Consider the following 24,115-nt stretch of genomic DNA (forward strand, 5'->3'; position numbering starts at 1 on the left):
GAGCGGCTACAAAGTTTTTTTGTGCAGTTTCAGAGTAGCTCAAAACCTACTCAGCGCTTGCGATCCCTTCAGACCATTCAGTGCCTGTTTTGACGTCACAAACACGCCCTGCGTTCGCCCAGCCATGCCTGCGTTTTTCCTGGCACGCCTGCGTTTTTCCGAACACTCCCTGAAAATGGTCAGTTGACACCCAGAAACGCCCACTTCATGTCAATCACTCTGCGGCAGCCAGTGCGACTGAAAAGCATCGCTAGACCCTGTGTGAAACTACAACGGACGTTGTAATAGTACGTCGCGCGTGCGCATTGCGCCACATACGCAGAAGTACCGTTTTTTTGCCTCATCGCTGCACAGCGAACGAATGCAGCTAGTGATCAACTCGGAATGACCCCCACTGGCCCTAATTCAGAGTTGATCGCAGCAGCAAATTTGTTAGCAGTTGGGCAAAACCATTGCACTGCAGGGTGGGGGGGGCAGATGTAACATGTGCAGAGAGAGTTAAATTTGGGTGGGGTGTGTTCAAACTGGTTTCTGCACATGAGGGAACTGCATAGTTATATCATTAGGTGACATAGCGCAGTGCTGTGTGTACAGTAGCTTCTCGCCTCTAAATACAACCATAGATATTTACACAATTTATAGGAGCTTATACCAAGGGATTATTAGACTTTTTTAGGGCCTGTAACATGGCAAGTAAGAGTTTATTAACACTTTATCATACCTTCCACCTGTACCTTTTCGGCAGGTACAGTACCTTTTTTTTATGGTCCGTACCGATCTTTGGCTCTCCAAACTTCCATTGAAAGTATAGGAAAAGGGACGCGACCACACCCCCTTTACCCGTGGCCACACCACCTTTTCTAATTTTGTACCAATTTCTATGTGTAAAATGTTGGAGGGTATGCTTTACATCGCCCCCCCCCCCCCCCCTCAGTCAGTAAAACTACGTTAGGACATTATTTCTTACTTATGCTGATAGCAGAGAACAATATTTTACCCTCATGGAGGTCACTTATGAAGCTAACAATCTGCTGTGCAGTGCATCGTTTTGGACCTGCTCTGTGCCTTGATTTGCACAAGATTTTGTGTCCTGGGACTCAGGCAGAGAAATTGCAGAGAAAATGGCTGCAATTGCACAGAAGCAGAAGTTTCTGCTGGCTGGAGACAGGAATTGGGCGGAGTGAGGTAAGAATGGAGGCGGTGTAACAGTTCACCCTGATTTGCCGGAGCAGTGTGAAGCAAGATTTGACAATATGTAGGGAGGGATATTACCTGTTGAATTTCGCACACACTTTCAGTCACGATGCATACCTCCCAACAGGCTTGGACTGGCCCACAGGGGTACAGGGGAAACCACCGGTGGGCCCCACTAAGGATCAGGTTCCAGACTATGCACTTTAGTTATACAGTACCAGTCAAAAGTTTGGACACACTTTCTCATTAATTTGAATGAGACAGTGTGTCCAAACTTTTGACTGGTACTGTACATTATACATTTGTTACCTTATACTGGACTATGGTGTATTTTATACAGTGCATTGCTGTTATTAATCTGTTATTAATCTGGTACATTATCATGCATGCAGCAGCTGAATTTACTATATATATTTATGAAGGGGCCCAGACATTGGCACTCTAATGGTAAGTCAAACCAATGAGGTGCAGACTGGCCACACCCGTAACATGGGCCCCTACCACTGCATTCCCCCGGTGGGCCGTACATGCCCCAGTCCGACACTGCCTCCCAACACGACCCTCTCTGCATGCTCTGAGTAACTGTGTTTTTGCCGCCACTCCCCAGTTATTTCTCCCAAAAGCGGATAAATCTGCGACCACCATCGCTAGACCATCGTTGCACTTGCGCAGACTGCTGATAATATTTCAAGTGCAAAAAAAAATCGGCATTGCATACAACTATGAATCAGGCCCATAGTTTGCACACAGTAATGGTAGCCAACGTGTGATTGAAGCCAAACACCATTGCATCAGGATGCTAACATCTGTGGTTACTAACTATCAGTTACTGGTGGCTATTACTAAGTCTTCCATCGGACATGGGGTCAGTGCGCCCCATAAATATCCTCCTAAATTGGTTATGTCCAGTTCTGCACAGATGTGTGACTGCTGCATGGACAGTATTTGTGATTGTTCCTGGGAAATACGAGGGTAGCGGCTCTTTCGGGGAATATTTCTGTATTTCTAAATGATTTCTCTTGAAAAACGACTCCACTATACTTATTATGTTACAGCTTGCGCTGAAATCTGGTTTCATTTTTATGATTGTTAATAAATGTCCATTTCCACACACACACTTATTCTGTGATGCAAAGATACTGATACAGCTGTGTACACATTCGACCAGTTAATCAAAAAGCTATATGATACTTCTACATATATGGTACAGCTGTAGAAGGGATGATATCATCCTTTAAACTGAGCCCTGTAGAAAGGAAGTGTGTGGGAGGGGAGGGCTAATTAATACAATGTCTTTTCCACTGCACTCAATGTGATAACGCTACTTACCTCTTGACTATGAGATAAGTGCCCCGCTTCCAGGTTCAACAATTCTATACATTGTGAGTTGCCTAAACTAATGTAGGTTTGTACCTGGTTCCCTAGGGTTTAAGGGAACTTTATACTGAACAATTACATTTATACTGTCTTTAGTGTAGCTCAGGGGTATTCAACATTTGGCCCTACAGCTGCTGTGGAACTATTCATCCCAGCATGCCCGCCCATTGTTTTTCTATTGGGGCGTGCTAAAACTGTGGCAAGGCAAGCTGGGCTGTGTAGTTCCACAGCAGCAGGAGGGGCTGCATATATGGAATATCCTGTAACTCATTTTGCAGAATTAAATACAACCAGTTGTTATGGTCATTTGGCCACCTGGTGGCACTGTTCTGTGGTTACTGCTTTACATTAGAACATAAAACCATTAATGCAACCTATGCTGCAGAATAGGATAACTATCTAGATAATGGGGGTCGTTCCGAGTTGTTCGCTCGTTGCCGATTTTCGCTATATTGCGATTAGTCGCTTACTGCGCATGCGCAAGGTTCGCAGAGCGCATGCGCTTAGTTATTTTACGCAAAAGTTAGGAATTTTACTCACGGCATAACGAGGATTTTTCATCGTTCTGGTGATCGTACTGTGATTGACAGGAAGTGGGTGTTTCTGGGCGGAAACTGGCCGTTTTCTGGGAGTGTGCGAAAAAACGTTGGCGTTTCTGGGAAAAACGCGGGAGTGTCTGAAGAAACGGGGGAGTGTCTGGGCGAACGCTGGGTGTGTTTGTGACGTCAAACCAGGAACGAAACTGAATGTACTGATCGCAATGGCAGAGTAAGTCTCGAGCTACTCAGAAACTGCAAAGAAATTTCTATTCGCAATTCTGCTAATCTTTCGTTCGCAATTCTGCTATGCTAAGATACACTCCCAGAGGGCGGCGGCTTAGCGTGTGCAATGCTGCTAAAAGCAGCTAGCGAGCGAACAACTCGGAATGAGGGCCAATGTTACTAAACATACTATAATCTAAACACTTGTTTAAATTACAAGTAAGAGGCAGCTGTTCATGTTCTATATTAGTTAGAAATTGGTAACATGTGCTAATTTACATTAATCCTATAGTCTGCAGGGGTATGATGACTTTTTCTTCATTAAGGTGAAATAGAACTGCATGATAAGTGTATGCTATATATTATATACGGTGATGCAGGCCTCACATCTGTACTGGCCAGCAGCCAGATCTGTGTCAGATTTGACCATATACTTAATACATACTGTATGTAAGATCTCTCTATAAAAGGTCTCATCATTCAGTACTCAGGCCGGTTGATGGGTTTATGAGGGCATAGTTAGCGCTGTTGGATGTGGTAATCATCCGATTGGATTTACCACTTGTCCTGGTAGAAAAACAAATATAGCATAATGGACTCTGCTGATGCTATATAAGTAAATGTTAATAATACTACTTTTATACATAAATGGCTTCAGCCTGGACACAGACCATAGGTTGAAGCCGAGAAAAAACCCGGGTTTCAGGCTTATGTCTGTAAGGGGTATAAGTGTTTGTTGTTCAGTTCAGTAACATGATGAGAAGTACTTCTGCAGAAATATGGCAAAGTTTAGCAAGCAACGTAATTCCAATATTTTTTATTATTATGATATTTAAGGACAGATATTCAACACTATGCGCTTCTTAGCTCTGCTACTAGGGTTAATTTACAAACAATTTTACTGAGCCACTGCAATCAAGATACAGTTTGCACTGTGTAACTTACACTAGACAGTTAAAAACTAGTTGCTGATTGGTTTGGTGTTGTTCAGTGTAAATTGTGCACCTCAATGCAGTGTTCGTATAGAGATGAGAAAAGCCCTGTGCCCTGAGGATCCCCCTGGTTGCTGAAAAGCTTTACACGCGTGTTCAGTGTGCACTGCTGTGAGCCGGCCGTTTTGCACAGGCACAAAAGTAGCCACTTTTAATTGATGGGCTGGCGTCATTTCTAAACTTATACAGGTTTGTTCTTGTTGTTTTTTTATTTAAATAAAAACAAGCTACCTACAAAATAAAATCTGGAAACAAATAGACAAGGGGGGTCATTCCGACCTGTTCGCGTGCTGCCGTTCAGGTCACTACTGCGCATGTGTATGCACCGCAATGCGCAGACGCGTCGTACGGGTACAAAGCGGATCGTTGCTGGGCGATGGATTTAACGAAGAATCCATTCGCACAGCCGATCGCAAGAAGATTGACAGGAAGAAGGCGTTTATGGGTGTCAACTGACCGTTTTCAGGGAGTGGTTGGAAAAACGAAAGCGTGTCCAAGCGTTTGCAGGGCGGGTGTCTGACGTCAATTCCGAGACTGGACAGGCTGAAGTGATCGCAGCGGCTGAGTAAGTTCAGACCTACTCAGAAACTGCAAAAACTGTTTTTGTACTGCTTGGCTGCACAGGCGTTCGCACACTTGCAAAGCTAAAATACACTCCCCAGTGGGTGGCGACTATGTGTTTGCACGGCTGCAAAAAGTAGCTAGTGAGCGATCAACTCGCAATGATCCCCAAAATCTCCAATGAAATAATACTAGCATTTATTTCTGGTTCTTTTATTTATCTATTAATGCTTACGTTTCATTTTTTCATCTAATGATTTTTTTAAACAAGTAAAGCACATTGAGTTCTAACAAAAGAGGTAGTGTCATAATAATAATAATAATAATAATAATAATAATTATTATTATTATTATTATTATTATTATTATTATTATATTTATTATTATTACTATTACTTTATGTAAAATATTTAAAATAATATGTGATTTTTTTTTTACGTGGTAGAGACGAGACCTGCTACCTGTGAGAGCATTATTATGATGATGATGATGATGATGATGATGATGATGATGATGATATTATTATTATTATTATTATTATTATTATTGTTATTATTATTATTATTATTATTATTATTATTTTGATGATGATTTTTATTATTATTATTATTATTATTTAGATGATGATTATTATTATTATTATTATTATTATTATTATGATGATGATGATGATGATGATTATTATTATTATTATGGGACATAAAATATTAAAACTATTTGGATTGCTGTCATGTGATAGAGATGATGGGGTAAATGTAACAGTCAGCGCGTTGCAGGCACTGATGAGTTACCAGTGAGTCTGCCCAATTTTTTCAAGGGGTATTCATTTAAAAAGCAAAACTAGGTTGATTTTGCCTATTAAATGATTGCCGCTTTACAACACCGGGTAGACTCACCAGGAACTCGCAGACTGTTCCATTTATCCTGATACCTGAGAGCATATGATACAATCAGGAAAGAATAGGGGCATTTGCAATGTTAAAAGACAAAACAAAACCTGAGGTATATGTGTAAGTCATTGGATAAGTGCATATGGCTTTGGAACCATAAACGATACGCAAACACATGATCATTTGTCCGCAGAGTAAAAGTATGCCAAAAGCGATCGACATCTAAAGCCAATTTAGAAAGCGTCACTAAAAGGTCTCTGTGTTTTTTTTTTGTCATTTTTGCCGCTCTTAACCAATGAGCACGCTCATTCTCCCACGTATCCAATGCTACTTATATAGTAATATTTCTGTGTGTATCTATGCATTCACAGCAGCCCCACAACTTTCTCTCTCTGTGTACACACGCTGTAGCACTGCCAGCAGCATCCCCGCAGTGCTGCTTGGCTCTAAGCACTGGCTATTTGGAATGCCCCTTTCTCCATCGCTGAGCGGATTCAGCACTAATGGAGCTTAATCGTTTCACTGGATCACTCAGCTGCTCCTGGCACCTGGGACGAAAATGATTCCAGTCAGTATCAACAGAGCTCGCAAGCTCCAGGCTCGCACTCAAAGCTTTGATATACCCTCTTACTTTAATAGAATTACACATACTAATGCAACATACGGCTCACTAATCCTTTCCACCCACTTCCTACGAACCCTGTACTACACGCTGCATTATAGCCGTCTGTGCTTCTTGCTCGATGTCCTCTGTACATTCACACCCCGGTGCACCTACCAGGCACACACAGTGCTTTCTTGCCAAGGACCCCCGTTACACGGGTGCCCACCCCTCCTCATCATGTTTATTTACTGATTTTTCCAACACTTATTTAGCAGTTTATAGAAAGCCGTGCCGAGTCTTACAGAGCCTCAAACACATTAAAAAAGAAGTCTGTGCTTATTAATTATGCAGGATTAGTCTAATTATAATTCAGCAAATTAATTAGCGACAGAAGGTGTTCTGAAACATTGGAGTACATTTGCATGTTAAATGGAGAGGGTATGCTGTAATATATGTAAATATATGCATGGTTTCATAGTTTAATTTAAAAATTTGCAGCTGCATATGGTATGGGAGCAGGTGAAAAGTCAGTTTTAGTTTAATGATCCTAACAAACATTGGATGGTTATGAAAAAATAAATGGGTGTTGGGTGTTCCAGTCTGACTCATAGGAAAATATGGGGTGTACGGTGGATCAGGGGGTTTCAGCTGACCCCGCGTTCTACTTCTGGGACCCGCTATAAGGAACCACTCCCATTTTGTTTCACAACTGTCTTTAATAATCAAGAAGAACTTGCCCGTTTTTTCTATTAGTTTATAAATAGCAATACTGATCTGATGCCCTTAAAGGGGTGTACATAGACAAAGTTTAAAGTAAAGTTTATTTTAACTTTAAATTTCTGTTAATTGTTCATAAAAACAAATGATCATAAAAAAGACTGCTGGCAGAGCCTAATTTCATTTTATATCTGTCACTGGGAGTGGAAGCTGCCATGTTGAGAGAACAGCTAGGTTAAAATAAATCACAGCTCTACTTCTACATGACAGCTCCACCTAGTGGCCAAATGTTTAGCAAACCAGTTGTTTGGTCTGATATGGAAGAGCCCTTTGCTTTCTACAGCCTGCTTGGCAATGTACTATGCATACAGACATACAACGGTAAATAATGTGGTTGTACAGAAAAAGGATTATTTGGGGTTACACATGTTACATACATCTAAAACGGATATTTGGGGGTCACACATTACACACATCTAAAATGTTACATGTGTGTATCTAGCTTTACGGAGTAAAATGTTAGGTGATGGGTTGTATAGCGATATTCGTTAGTGAGAGGTGACCTAAGAAGGAAGGTGGGCGCCTGGAAAAGGGGTTCCTAGGGTGTTGGTCATCATGCATCTATAATGTAGCAAGCTATGGCAAACACTCTTCAGACATTACACTAACGTTCCCTTGTGGGGTAGGATGTGGTGTCATTGAGTCAATCAATTGTTACAGTTTATTTGTGTATTTTACAGTTGTCCATTGTCTTAGCCTTTAGTTATATAACAATACTTCATTTATCGATGTTTAAAACAAAGTACAATTCATTCAACTATCTCTATGACCAATTTGCAGTGCAAGTTTAGACTAACTCAGGCATGTCAAACTCCAGATATTACTCCACAATTAGTGAGGAAATGTAATTTAAACAATACAAATCTGCCGCCCATGTGAAGGTTTGTGACTATGGAGTCTATTTACTAAGTGTTGGATGGAGATGAAGTCGCTGGAGATGAAGTACCAGCCAATCAGCTCCTAAATGCTATACCAAAGGCTGTGTTTGAAAACAGAACCAATTGGCTGATACTTTATCTCCAGCAACTTTATCTCCATCCAAAGCTTAGTAAATAGACCCCATAGTGCGTCTGTGTTTTGCATGAATGCCCTAGTTTCTCCATAAGACACATGGATGTCATGCCAAGGTGGCAGTATCTGTGATGGGGCAACATGTAGCATCTCCTGATGGGATGGTAGGATTGCATCAGGGCTGTCACTTGCTGAGTTTACATTAAGCCAAGGAATTTATCCAAATTCAAAGACACAATACATTTTGCATGGCAAGACTATTTTAATTAGCTTCAATAGTCAGATAACACGTAATATGGGAGTTCCTAGCTTGGTGTTGGGGGAAGGCAGAGGAAGGTGTGGAAACCAGGCCACCGGGCCTTGACCTATACTTACCATGGGACGCCTTGTGACGCCTGGAAGAGGCATATTGCCTGTGGGAAGGTGCATATAATGGAAAGATGGAAGCGTATGAAGGCAGAGGTCCTATAGTGACAGTGGCCTGGCTTATATTTCGAGGTATAAGGTTATGTTTGTACTGATTCCATCATGGTCCAATTCTGCCAAGCTCATCTCCAAGCAGATCTGCAAACTTACAGAAGGGCTGGAGTGTTTTCATGGAGGCAGTCACACAAAGCCATTTGCAGGTGTTCTATTATTACTATTTATTATTTTATTTATTACCAGTTATGTATATAGCGCACACATATTCCGCAGCGCTTTACAGAGAATATTTGTCCATTCACATCAGTCCCTGCCCTAGTGGAGTTTACAATCTATATTCCCTACCACATATACCACACCCATTCACGCTAGAGTTAATTCTTGTTGCGAGCCAATTAACCTACCAGGATATTTTAAGATTGTGGGAGGAAACTGGAGCACACAGAGGAAACCCACACAAGCACAGGGAGCATATACAAACTCCACACATAGGGCCATTGTGGGAATTGAACCCATGACCTCAGTGCTGTGAGGCAGTAATGCTAACCATTACGCCATTTGTACTGCTCCAAATAGGGCAAGCATAGAAAGCAGTAGATGAGGTAATGTTCAACTTTAACTTTAAACAGTAAGTCATATTGAATTTTGGTGTTTCGGTTATACTTTCGCATTGCGCATCATCTCAAAAAAATGCGTCGTCCTGCTCAAACCAGTAAGTGCCACTCTGTGTTGCAGAGGGTATCTCCCTAGGTCAGAGAGTAGGGCCCGGGGTACCTCTTCAAGTGCATTGGGCAGACCACCAAGACAAAACGAGCGCATTCCCATTCTCTTTGATACAAATCTGCCGCTAATATGACGGTTTGTGTCATAGAGGGACATTTACTAAGCAGTGATAAAAGTGGAGAAGTGAGCCAGTGGAGAAGTTGCCCATGTCAACCAATCAGCTGCTCTGTATACTGTTATAGTAGGCAAATTATTTATAAATGTTACGTCAATGCTGATTGGTTGCCATGGGCAACTTCTCCACTGGCTCACTTCTCCACTTTTATCACTGCTTAGTAAATGTCCCCCATAGTGTTTGCTGCACTTTGTAATTTCCCTCCATTGTTGGGGACATTCAGCAGCTAAAGGAACAGAAATATATGATGAATAGAGTAACATGCTGTCCTTTCATTTATTCATGTATTAGTTTATTTTTACGGATAGAAAACTGTTGTTACACAACCATTATGAGAAATGTATATTACTTTATTATTCTATAAAGATTTGACATAATTCCATGTACATATCTCAGTCCATTATATGTGAGCATTCTGTGGCAGTTTTCCTCTATTTGTCCTGTGATGTGTATCCCTTATGTACAGCTTATTTGTTCATTATGTTTTATTGTCTTTGTTTTATAATGCTTTATTATCGCTTCTAATCTTGGGCATGATGTACTAATGTACATCGCCGCCCATCGCTGCCTGCGCCACGATGCTGATCACATATGTACTAACATATGCGATCATCATTGCGGAGGACTTCTCTTCCGATAAGAGCTGTCCTCTGCGATGCGCAGCAGCATCCTGACTTCCGGGATTCGGCCCCAGGAGTCAGTCTGCGTATGCGCGGGGTGACGGGTGCGGCCGCAGGGTATGCTGGGAGGGATCCGATCGGATCCCTCACACAGCGCCGCGTAGAGAAGCCCACAGGCTTCTATGGACGTACGCCCCCCGCCGCTGTCCTGCCGGCCGGGGGTTAGTACATCAGGAAAATGCGGTAAACAGGTAGTTTACCGCATTTTCCACTTAGTACATCCCGCCCCTTGTATGATATTTTTAAGTGTTCAGAATATCAATACTGTTTGCATGTTTTATATTAGTATGTGTGTATCATACTACATATACATAATTGGTGACAATATAGAACAGTATGGCCATTATATATATTTAGGTACTTTTTTATAGTTTAGCAAGAAAGCATAAATATAAAGGTTTTGTGATATTCTGTTTGCTTTGTCTGTGCTGCAGAGAATGGGCCACTGATTAACAACCAGAGAGATGTATTTATGAATGTATGAATGTATGTATGTATATACAGTATGTGTGCTATAATGTACAGATGTGTAGTAGTTTCAGTTTGTGATCATTCTTTAAAATATACAGTATGTTTGTGGTGTAATAATGGTTATTTTTCTTTTGTGTAGATGTGTTTTTCTTTGTAACAGTGTGTAATTGTGCGATGTAGCAGTGTTTCCATGTATGTTTGTTTGTGTTGCGTAGGAGTGTTTCTTTGCCTTTAATTCTGGCCTGTACGTGTGCGCTGTGCTGGGATTTTGGGACTGCAGTAAATGTGGTTGTCATAGTAACAAGAGGAACCGATCGACTCACCTGGGACCCAAACTTACTGCGGGAACATACAGCTATGACCCAAACACTCTCCCGCGCAGCTCCCCCTCCATCTGCAACCTCTCACATACACAAGGTATGCATGTGTGTGCGTGTGTGTGTGCGTGTGTGTGTGTGTGTGTGTGTGTGTGTGTGTGTGTGTGTGTGTGTGTGTGTGTGTATATTTATATATATATATATATATATATATTGTTAAACACAGTGACATGTTATGTGGTACACGTAGAGGCTGAATAATAAAACCAGCAAATACATCAGTACAAGCATATGTACAGTTAGGTGACATCACACGTCATATATTATGGTATAACAGCATAAAATGTCCTCACCACCCAACAGATGTTTATAAGGGGAAGTTTTTAGCAGGAGGACGATTGAGAGGGTCACACCATGGAGGAATATTTCTTAAATGAAAGATTTAAGCAAACAATTGAAAGTAAATACAGTAAGTGGAGAATCAGTAAGGCACGGGGTCAGCACTGCCCACTCAGGTAGCTGCCGGAACCCCTGCATGCTAATCCCCACAGGCAGGATATATTTTCGCAGCCTCAGGAGATGTGAGGAAAATCTGCGTTACATGCACCCCTGTGCATTTAACTCCTGGCGAAAGCCATTAGATTATGCAGTAGGTTTATGTGTGCATTACCAGAGGTTTCCTTGCATGGGGAAGAGGCTAAATAAGTATGAAGCAGTGAGAATAGTGGAGAAGTGGACCAGTGGAGAAGTTGCCCATAGCAACCAATCAGTTTTAAAGTGACATTTATAAAGTGCATTCAATAAAATGATACATAGCAGCTGATCTTCCCACATAAGTCCCCTATGAATTTATAATATAATGGATTGGTTGTGTGATGCTGAACAATAGAGCGATTTAACTACCATTAGCTCTTGTTGCCACTGGTGGATGTACTGTACTAGGGACTGGTGTTAGAGAGCAACCAACTGTACTGTTATGCTGCATTCAGATCGCAAATGCCGGATCCTACCCGGTAAGAGAAATGTGTACTTACCGGGTGGGATCCGGCATTTGCGCTCCGTTGCTGGCTTTCCGACCCGGCAATATACCGGGTCGGTTGCCATAGCAGCGGAGGGCGCAGCAGCAGCAGGGGCGGGGTGGAGGCGGCGCTGGGAGATGAGCTCATCTCCTGCGCCGCCTCTCCCTATGCTGTGAATGGGAGCCGTGTCGCATCGGAACGGCTCCCATTCACACTGCGCCTGACCCGGTAATCAACCCGGTAATAACCCTTCTTTTTTACCGGGTTGAATTACCAGCTCAGGCGACCCGCTAATTCACCAAAGGAGCTTTCACATCGCACACTGACCCGTTTCGACACGGCAATATGCCGTGTCGATACCGGGTTGTTAGTGCGATGTGAAAGGGGTATTAGCTGCATTTATGAGTTGAACTGTGATTGGTTGGAGCTACATAGACCAGCACCAAACTCTCCCAACCGGTGTAAGCACACGTGAAAGCAGCGGAAGTATTTACAAGGAAAAACATTTTGAAAGGGGGTCATTTATCCAGGCAGATGCACCTATGAACTTAAGGGGCCCAGTAGCAAGTGTGAGCGCAAATCATCTAATTGTCACCCACTGCCTGCCAAGTACTGCAGCAGAGAGGATATTATCCTCCACAGGAATTTAGTCCGAATTCTCCCTCCAGAGTCAGAGTGCTCCCACTAGGATCTGAGTGCTCCCTCCAGAGTCCTCTCTCTATGATCTGAGTGCTCCCACTAGGATCTGAGTGCTCCCTCTAGGATCTTAGTGCTCCCTCTAGGATCCGAGTGCTCCCTCTAGGATCTTAGTGCTCCCTCTAGGATCTTAGTGCTCCCTCTAGGATCTTAGTGCTCCCTCTAGGATCTTAGTGCTCCCACTAGGATCTGAGTGCTCCCTCCAGAGTCCTCTCTCTAGGATCTTAGTGCTCCCTCTAGGATCAGAGTGCTCCCTCTAGGATCAGAGTGCTCCCTCTAGTATCTGAGTGCTCCCTCTAGGATCTTAGTGCTCCCTCTAGTATCTGAGTGCTCCCTCTAGGATCTTAGTGCTCCCTCTAGGATCTTAGTGCTCCCTCTAGGATCCGAGTGCTCCCTCTAGGATCCGAGTGCTCCCTCTAGTATCTGAGTGCTCCCTCCAGAGTTTGTCATGCAGGACCTAGAGTTAAGATCTGAATGTGTGTGGTCCAAGGGGAGAGGTTTGTACAAGAAGCTGACTGTAGATGTATCAGGCGTATGTGCTTTATGGAAAGTTGGAAACGAGGCACTACAGTATATCTGTCTATAATGCTGAGTGCTGGTGAATGGTGAAAATATCTATGAACTGCACATCTCTCCAATGGTACAACTGAAAACAGACACTTCAGCTGCACTCACTCACTTGACTGATCCAATATTTACCATTAAACAACAGGAGAAGTAGTTTCAATTTCAAAATTTCCCCTCATGCCTCCAATTCCATTCTAGTCATCAAAAGTAATTTTAAACATTTTTATATAAATTCCAAAGATTCAGGTTCAATTCTCAAAATGATTTCTTTAAGCTGGCATTTCTCGTTTTCCCTTTTGTGCACGTTACAGAGAGTTACAGAACTTTGAGCTGTCAAACGGTTGCTAACATTACTTAAGATGATAAAACACTGATAAAAATCATTAACACATATCAGATCATATTACAATGTATTTGCCAGGCATAAATGATGATAACTAGTGTTACAGATAAATAGACACTAACGTGATACAAATTGCGCTCATTCGAAAATTAATTAGAAAAAAAAATCATCTATTATTTAAATATATGATACGACTAAAATGATTGAAAAAAATAACACAGTGTAACTCAAAGACTGGATCTCTACATTATTACATAGAATAATGATTGAGGAGGAAGATGTATCAAATATTAGAGAGAGATAAAGTGGAAGGAGATAAAAACAACAACCAATCAGCTTTTAACTGTCATTTTACAGCCTGTGTTTGCAAAATGACAGAAGCTGATTTGGTATTTTGTCTCTCTCCATGTTATCTCTCTCCAGTTCTTGATAACTCTCCCCATAAGTGTTGTAAGTCTTTAGTTAGTTTTAGTCTGGCTGACAGTGGGTTTATGTAACAAACTGTACATCTAAGAGGGTATTCAATTAGTGCCTAGGCGAAAAAAAACGGCACTTTACACACTTTTTTAAGGCGAATAGGGATTCGCCCTATGCAATAGCAGGGCCGTTTTTTCGCCTAGGCGAAACATTTGTCAGGAGCGAAAAATACATGGATCAGTGGATTCACGTGTTTTTGCACCTGCGCCGGTGAAATCACAGGCCATTTTCGGCATTTATGAGGCATTTTTGCCCAATGCCTTTTCACTAAAAAAAAAACAAAGTGAAAAGGCATTGGCCTTCAAACAGGCGAAAAACGTCCCGAAATTGAATACGCAGGGGGGCTAAATTCGATAGCTCCAAAAATGCCGGAGCTAATTGAATAGCCCTCTAATTCTTTCCATCTATTACATTATGCTGATGCGTAATCTTATGTCTACTTAGTACTGGAATACATTATGTAACCTGATGCACAATATAAACAGTGTTTTTGTCAGCCTGAAGCAGGTGATAAAAAGAAGAGATAATTACAACTATTATTTGCATTATTTTACACATCGTCTTTACGACGAGACCATCATCAGACAGTAAATGTTTCCCAAAGATAAATGGTGTTATATTTAGGCCTGAATGTACTCATGATTGAAATATTTTTACATTTATTATTCACAGAATTATACAATTTAAATAATAACTTTTATTTTAGTATACTTGGTGGTACTGGGGTACTGGAATATTGTGATAAAGATGCAATTATTTAGAAGTGACAGAGCACCAATGATTTGAGTGTTAGAATTTTAATCGACAAAATTGCGATAAAACTGATAGGAATATTAAATACAGCTCTCAAGTGTAATTGTGCCATATTTTGTATAATCACCTCTCCTGTGTTACTAACAGTGAGCCTGCTGTTCAAATATTATTTCAGTCTTATAGCAGGCTAATGTATCCACTTAGAAGATTATGGGGGGAATCTAATTAGTCGCGGGATTTTCAGTGCAGGGAAAAGCTCCAGGTTTCACGCCGGGAGCTATTCAATAAAACTACCATTTCACTGCATGGTATACCATGGGTTGACAGGTGCTAACCCATTGCTTCTGCGTAAAATGCAGAATAAATGGGTTTCCCAGTGCAATAAATGGGTTTCCCAGTGCATTTAACCCCAGAAGGTGCCTTTAACATGGAAAAGTCCACTTCTGGGTCAAACACCGCTAATTGAATCAGTTGGCAGGTGTAATTAGCTGCCCCCTTAAGGGTTTATTCTGAGATGGGACAAACCATGTTGCAACGCAGGGTAAATACTGTCTGCTTTTGCATGTAGCCACAAATGCTGGACAGCTTTATTTTTACACTTAGTTTTGAGCTTGGACACGCCCCACCCAAATTTAAATCTCTCTGCACAAGATCTGCGGTGCACAATGATTATGCCCAGATAAAAAGTTATGGGACCCATACATCAGCAATCACAAAACAATGATTCACTAGTTCTGAATTTTTTTTCACCAATTTTACGACTCACCAATCCTCCAATATGCGCCCACACACTGCAAATAGTAGACATTGATTCACAGATCATTTTCATCCAAAGATCAGATCTGCGAATCATGAAAGTGCCCATTTTAATGGTAAAATACTAGTAATGGTCGGCAAAGCGGCCGATTCAGGATATTGAAATCCAACATGTTGGACAACCTGATTTACCCATTATGGTCACTTTTTGGTTGGAATCAGCGATCGATGACCCATATACATTGACAATTTTTTTCTGCGAATCATGAAAGTGGTTATTTTAGTAGTACAATACTAGTAATGGTCGTCAAAGCGGCTGATTATTACAATATACGGTCAATCCTAGATACCCGAATGGACATTGAAATCCAACATGTTGGACAACCTGATTTACCCATTACGGAAACTTTTTGGGTGGAATCAGCAATCAATTAACCACATAGGCGTGCGCACGGGGGGTGCCTGGTGTGCACAGGCACCCCCTAGTGTCCGCCCCCCCCCCCCCCCCAGCACGTCACCCCAGCAGCCCCCCTGCGATCCGATCATCACTGTCTGTGTGCTGTTGTTGTAGCAGTGCTACTGCTACTACAGCAGCGCACAGATAGCGAGTCCTGCATCGCTCGCTGCCCTTACAGCATTCACCCCCTCCTGCTGCGCCACCGGTCACACTCACACAGCTCCCTGTCAGCTGCATGGAACCTAAGCGGCTTCTTCGTGGACGGGTGGGCTGGCCGCACAGCCCAACCCACCCACCGTCATAATCCGACTGCCTCGCGATGTGACGTCAGCACGTCATTATCTATAAGTAAGTCCTAGGAGTGCCGCCTTCTACAAGCTATCCTTATTTCGCTGCAAGGCGTTTCTAGGAAGGCAACCGGGCAACTAACGTATCATCTATTGAGTGCCAGCTCTTTAGACACACATATATATATATATATATATATATATATATATAAAATCTATCCTTGCAGCAGCAGCCGGCACTCCCATAAAAGCATAACTTGCTCAGGTGCTCAGAAAGATAGATATATAAAGGTCCATAAATAGCTGGCACTTAGAGACAGCAAAATGATTCAAAAGCAGTATGCCCAGTAGGCGGGGCTAGGCACGCCCAGTAGGCGGGGCAAGGCATGCCACTCCAGTCGTGCACCCCCTAATAAAATGTTCTGCGCACGCCTATGATGAACCACATACATTTTGAATAGCCATTTGTGAAATGCAGAATTGCCCCAAGTGATTGCTGAGGTATGGGTCCCATTATATGCTTTTGTTTGGCTTCGAACCCAACTCAAAATCATCCCCTTAACCTATTCAGAGTCTATCACCATTATAGTAATACATTTTCATACTTTAATACTGGCTTATGGGTTGTAAGAAATGTCTCCTACTCAGACTCACAGTACATCCACAGTACAGCCATATATTTGATATCAACAAAACAATAACATTCTGCACATATTACAGCTGATTGTGTGTACTGCACTGCAGAGTAGGATGTCAGTGGCTTAGTTTCTCTCCTGGGTTCTGTTTGTGCTGCATGTTTACAGTAATAGGTATATCTAGAGAGGAGGCCCGTTTGCAGGCTCCGTAAGAGCCCCCCCCCTTCTAACCGGCGGCAACGCTATGACTCTGGGCCCTAGGATCCCTAGGGGAACCCTAACACTGTCCCTGAGTCTAGAGCGCATGTGCAGATCTCTGGGAAAATGGCACGGCGGCCATTTTTCTGTTGATTTTTTTTTTACTGTGCATGCACGAAGCACCAGGAAAATGGCACTGCACCATTTTCCCAGTGATCTCTGCAGCGTTGCTGCTTCACTCCGGGACTCCGGGGGGTAAGTTTTACAAATAATGGGTGCAGGGTGTGCGGGGTGGGTCCCCCTGGACCCTGGGCCCGTGTGCACTGCACACACTGCACCCATTATAAATACGCCAGTGTACAGTACTGTATATTACATAACAGTAGACAGAAAAACACACAATGTCTATGTGCCGATTTTACACATTTTATTCTTTTATATTGTGAGATGTTGCTGAGAGTCCTCATTCCCTCCATGTTCCTCTTTATCTCATAATTGTTACTTATACTAAATGTTTCTGATTTATAAATCCTTAATAGCAGTGAATATAATCTAGACAAATCATTAATGAGAAATTTAACCAAAAGAGCTGGTTATATTATTTGCTTTATATAAATCAAACTTTGTGTGTGATGTCAGACTAAACTACTTATATAATGTTATGTCACATGATGATGTCACATCCTAGGAGTAATGCAGTGTCTTCCTCATTCAGGTTCTTCCTCAAGTTCTTTTTGAAATGTAACCAGAACTGTCTGAAGACGGCAGGCAACCCTCGCGACATGAGGCGGTTCCAGGTATGTAGTGTGTTTTTACATTACACTATGCATGTAGAGCATATACAGGTGTAGGAATGTGCGCTTACGCACCATGTACCATGTATATCTCTGTAAACTTCTCCTACATATCTATAAGAGTCCTTTCTATACCGCTCACACCTCCAACTAACGTCTCTCTATCGCAGGGTTAGGCACCTTGTAACCCTCCCGCCAGCTGTTGTAGAACTATACTGTAAGGCTGGGTACACACTTAACGATGCGCAGAAGATGCAACATCGTCAACAATTTTTCCCCGCAAACTATATTGTGCATACACACAGAACGATATTGTTACCGATGTTGTCAGTGACGTCACCCCGCCACATCCCAGAGCATGTAGTATTTCACAATATCTTTAGATTTCAAAGCCAGAGCTAAAGATATCAGACATCGTTAACAACCCGCAGAAGTGCGCATCATTAATTATACAGTGCATACCCACTGGACGATGTGAACGATATATTGTCCAATCCGCCATTTCAGACAATATATAACATTTAAAAATCGTCAAGTGTGTACCCAGCCTTAGTCCCAGAATGGGCATGCCAGGATGGTATCTGCTTGGCTGGTCGACCATGTTAAGGTCGACAGTCATAATGTTGACCACTATTGGTCAACATTGACATGGACATATGTTCGACACATGAAAGGGTCGACATGGCTTATTAAAAAAAATAGATTTAAACTTTTTCATACTTTACCATCGACGTGGACTACGATTGGGAACGGTAACCTGTGCCGAGCGCAGCGGTAGTGAAGCGAGGCACCTTGCCCGCAGCTCGCTCGCCATGCAAGGGGACGTGGTACACTAATTGGGTTTCCTGGTCATGTTACGGAAAAAATGACACCAAAAACAGTAAAAAAATCCATGTCAATCTTTTCATGTGTCGACCATTTCCATGTGTTGACTATTAGTCCATGTCGACCATGTCTATGTCGACCAATAGTGGTCGACCTAATGAATGTCGACATTAACATGGTCGACCAGTCTTACCAGAACCTGCCAGGATTTGGTTGGAGAAACTCAGATTGCCCAAACCAGAAATAGACGGCAATTGTATTATGGGCTATTTAAAAACCAATTGCTGCCGTTGGCATAATCTGATGTTACACCGAGTTCAAATTGAGCGATAAACTTATGTGCCCCAATGAGATACAGTTATTATGTATTATTTATATGGTGCCACATGGGTTCTGCAGTGCCATACATATGGTACATAATGAGCTTCCCTAGTGCACAGCAGTAGAGATCACCATAATGTGCACTAAAGGCAACTCTGCTGCACTCACCACACTTCTCTGCTATAGAGCTGCCTCTCCCATATCGTCTACAACTTCTACCAATAAGACCTTTCTCTATATTAGTGCATACCCCCATTCAACTGTTCTGTGTTACTACATACAAAGTAACAACTAAGTTTTGTATTTGCTTCCTATAATTATCATCGTGCTCACTTGTATGGCACTTTCATGTAAATTCCCCTGATTACCCCCCCTTCCTTCCCCTATTACTGCACCCTGTGAGTTATGGCTCCTCTCTGCTGGCCGCTATGCTTTCAGCCCAGGTTCCTGTCACATCTCAGGGACATGCTGACACCTCCAGCATACTGAAACATGGAAACAGTTAAGGTGGCTGAGAGACCCAATGACCTTGATCTGTTTAGATAAGATGTAAAAGATTTCCCAAGGTCAGAGGGTCTCTTGTGTAGTGTTTCTGAGCTTGGCTTTGTCTGACCCTTGGGCCCTAGAGGCTCAGTACCCGGGCTGGAGTCTACACAGTAAGGAAACTGGAGAGGAGGAGAATATTACAAGGTTATATAACACCAATATCTGCTTTCAAAGTTTTAAATATTTACTTGCATTGTTGATTAATAATGTGTGCCGTATGCATTAGGTAATAGTGCCATTTCTAAGACAGCACTGTAACTTAAGATTAATAGCATAAACATATCAGCACTGTTTGCCAGCATTAAAGTAATATACAGTATTTATTTTATGTGTTGTTTTCATTACCTGGCTTTTTTTGTTTGTTTTTTTGACAACTTGGGGTAAATTTACTAAAGCTTCTAAAACAAAGAATTGGTGATATATCCCATAGCAACCAATCAGATGCTACCTGTCATTTCACTATTGCCTTTTAGAAAATAATAGACAGCATCTGAGTCGTTGCTACGGGCAACAGAAACAATTCTCTGTTTTAGAAGTTTCGAAAATTTACTCCCTGGAATCTGACGTTTATTAGGTAGGGGCAATATTTACCAGTTTGCTAAAAGGTGAATTGTAAAATAATGAGAAAGTTGTTAGCCAAAAACATAAAGTATAACGACAGCGGCCTCCTGGCCACCGGTATGTCGGCAGCGGGGAGAGAGCTAGAAAGCTCCTTGCGGGATTGCTGCGCTCGCCACAGGTTATATTCTCCCTCTATGGGTGTCATGGACAGCCACAAAGGGAGAAAAGACTGTGGCGCCGGTGTTCCGGCGGCGGCATTGCACAGCTAGTTGGGATTCCGGCGCTGACATTGTGACCGCCGGGATCCCGATTAGCGGTATTGTATCCACTTCCCCATAAAGGAAGGTTGTGGATCATCAAAGTTTAGAACTAGATTATGCTCAATCTCCATTACTAAAACAACAGATCTGTTTGGACCGGTGATCACAGTGTATTAATTCTGTAGATTACACAATTACTGTAACTTTAGAAGAAAAAAAAAAAGTTTTACATTTTTTGTTGCTTGTATTAAAAACAATAGGATCAATAAAATATGACTACCAACAGTACAAGTTCCATGTACCAAGCCAGCAATACTGGTTCTGAATTGGCATATGGACCCCTTCATTTCAGCCCTTTTCTAAATGTACTAGTTACCAGCCCATCAAAATGATAGAACAACATAACAGTAATGTCAGCGCTGGCTGCTGTGCGCGCCCGAACGGAGCAATACTTGAATTGCTCCATCTGGCGCCATCTAGTGGCCACCGGCACGTCCAACACTTGAATTGACCCCATACAGATGAAGAGCAGTGTTAGCCTTTTATTATAGAGGATGTATTTTTACATACGTTACATTTTTTTATACATTTTAGAATTACGTGCACACATTAGTCAGTAAAAAAGGTAATGTTTTATAAATTGTCATATAAAAATATATATTCAAGGTTTTGTTATATAACCAGAATCCAGCTTGTTAGTTTTTATTTTTATACAGTTCAAGTAGTACTTTGTATTTTGTGGGCTGGACCGATATTCAGCATTATGACTACAAACATTAGGACTATGACATTACTGAAGCACGAGGCACAAAGGGGCTGATTCTGTGTTGGGATCAAAGCGAAACAAAGTATGTAACTTGCACCTGGGGAAACCGTGCTGCGGGGCGGATGGGGCAGATGTAACATGTGCAGAGAGATGTAGATGGGAGTGGGGTGTGTCCAAACTTACATCGAAATTGCAGTGTAAAAATAAAGCAGCCAGTATTTGTGGGCTACATGCAAAAACGTGTATGATATGTCGACATTCAGAATGCCAACACCAGAATTTGGACATGTTCTGAATGCTGACAGACAGAATGTTGACATGGACGTTATGCCAACATGTAATATGTTGTCATATAAATGCTGACACAAAATAATGTTATCATGTTCATTAGGTCAAGATTGTGCATGTTGACAGTCAAAATGCCGACATATAATTTGTCACTATTTTAGACTAACCCTAAACCTAGCCCTTAGTCTTATCCTAAACCTATATTTAGCTCTAAAATGCTGTGTCACCATTCTGACTGTTGACATATCAACATTATGTCCATGTCAACATTTCTGCATGTCGACATGTTACATGTCAACATACCATTTATGTTGTCATTCTGACTGTCAACATTTTAACCAGATAAAGCAGTGAGTATTTACCCTGCATGCAGAAAAAGTAAATGTATTTGCTCCCCTTGCTTGGCAGCATGGTGCGTTCCAGATACAAGGTTATGTGCTTCATTGGCTTGTCTCCCAACTCAGACGCAGTACCAAAGTGTCTTCATTCCTCACTAGTAACACTTACTGCCAGTAAATGAATAGTCTGTATTCTCATAGTTATGAGTGTAGCCATAGTATGAGTATGACTTTGAGTAGGCAACAGGCACTCTTGTGCTAGCTAGGTGTATCTGACTTGTCTCTTTCTACAGGTTGTCCTCTCCACCACGGTGAATGTAGATGGACATGTTCTGGCCGTATCAGATAACATGTTTGTTCACAACAACTCAAAGCATGGAAGGCGGGCAAGGCGGCTGGACCCTACGGAAGGTACGGACGCTTATCTGGAGTACGGTATGAACTTCTCGTTCTTTTACTATCTGTATCCAGAGACCGCACTGCAACTTACTACACTAGCCTGAGTCTAAAATGTACGCAGCCTGTATATTTATTTATTTATACCTTTATAAATCATTTATTTCTCTGTAGTGAGCATACAACTATTTTTAGGTGCTTAAAATGTCCCCTACATCAACCTGACACCCCCCCCCCCCCCCCCATACCAGAGGGTCCTGATAAGCCTGCTAAAGGTGTTCCCATGGAACTCCCATTCCATGAGTAACCAAACCACTGGTTGGGCTGCCCTAATCTACATATATTGATTATATGTAATATCTCCTATACCCATATTTAATTATGGCAGAGATTAGAGTTTGGCACACATAATTCCGCTGCTATATATTCTCTGTATTTTTCACAGCCTATCTGATTAAGGGCGTGATTCACTAGGGATTTGCATTGCTAAGGTTTGCAATAGCAAAGCTGCTGCAAACAGCTTTGCAATTGCAATCCTTAGTGGATCCCCGCCTAATTTCAGAGTAGTATAACATACTGTCCAGGGGGGGCGATTCACTTAGGCGTGAGTCACCTCGCACATAATTTTAATGCAGGTAATATGCTATTTTGCAGGAAGGCTTGTTCTGAGCATCACTCCTGAAAATAAGGCTTACCTTCCCTCTTTGCTCACACCTATGAAGCTGCGAGCGCATATGAGAGTAGTTATGTCCTATTTCCAGGCACGATTCTCATTCGGTGTCTCCTAATTGAGTTGGTATCTGGCACATTGCTAGCATTAAAACGATACGCGGGGTAAGTGAATCTCTCCCACAGACTTGTAATAGAGTAACCACAAAACATTACAGCATAATATAACCACACTGTTATCATGTCTGCTTTGAAGCACATTTAGCTTGGATACCAAGCTTTTGGTTCCACCACTGTACCTTTATCACCCCTTGCCAGGGCTATTAACATATTCCCTATGGCTGGAGAAATTTTTATACAATACAAGGACAAAGGGGTAGATTTATTAAGCCTGGTGAAGTGATAAAGTGGAAGGTGATAACGCACCAGCCAGTCAGCTCCTAACTGTCATTTTTCAAACCCAGCCTGTAACATGGCAGTTAGGATATGATTGGTTGGTCATTTATCACCTTCCACTTTATCACTTCACCGAGCTTAGTAAATCTACCCCACAGTCCTTAACAAAGTACTGTATACACATCACCTGGGTTATTCCACTGTACTTGGGACCACCCTAGGCATTGTGAGTCAATGCATGCTAAACTAGTTATCAAACACCCCACTGTGTCATGCCCCTCTGATCTGGAGCACTTCCTGCAGTTATTAATGGGAAAAATGGATGGTAGGTATAGGCCATAAAGCAAATGATTGCACCCCCAGGGTAAAAGATTCTAATTGAGAAAATCAGAAAAAAATATTAAATTGGAGAAATTGTGTTTATACAGTATGTCATCCTTAGGCTCAGATACGTGGTGAGGGACATGATTTGCTTCTGTTTGTCCACATATTGTATGATTGGAATCCACCAGCTCTGGTTTTGCATTTTGCATTACCCATAAATAATTTGAGTTGGTCCTGGACCACCAACCCGAGGTACTCTTGCAAGTGCCCCGTGGCACCCTAGGATGCCATGGCACCCAGTTTGTGAACCACTGACATAAGCAATTTAGGTATTGATAGTGAAAAAAGTGAAGTAGCCCAGTGAAGCAGTTGCCCACAGCAACCAACCAGCTTTGAGGTAGCATTTCTCAAGTACATTCTATAAAATTATAGGTAGAAGCTGGTTCTTTGGGCATTTCACCACTGGCCACTTCTCCACCCTTTTCAC

The 24,115-nt window shown here is 42.0% G+C and overlaps 1 protein-coding gene across 2 annotated transcripts in view; it reads left to right on the forward strand.

Annotated features, from left to right (window-relative positions):
* The window catches only part of EBF2 (EBF transcription factor 2), a 108,147-nt gene that overhangs the window by 69,016 nt on the left and 15,016 nt on the right, over positions 1-24,115 (forward strand). For both annotated transcript variants that reach the window (XM_063931852.1, XM_063931851.1), the window contains exons 7-8: positions 17,860-17,941; positions 22,137-22,254. In XM_063931852.1, coding sequence (XP_063787922.1) covers positions 17,860-17,941; positions 22,137-22,254 — 200 coding nt within the window. The remainder of the gene's footprint in view (positions 1-17,859; positions 17,942-22,136; positions 22,255-24,115) is intronic.

Source organism: Pseudophryne corroboree, chromosome 6 (assembly GCF_028390025.1).
Source record: "Pseudophryne corroboree isolate aPseCor3 chromosome 6, aPseCor3.hap2, whole genome shotgun sequence".
Classification (NCBI taxonomy): domain Eukaryota; kingdom Metazoa; phylum Chordata; class Amphibia; order Anura; family Myobatrachidae; genus Pseudophryne; species Pseudophryne corroboree.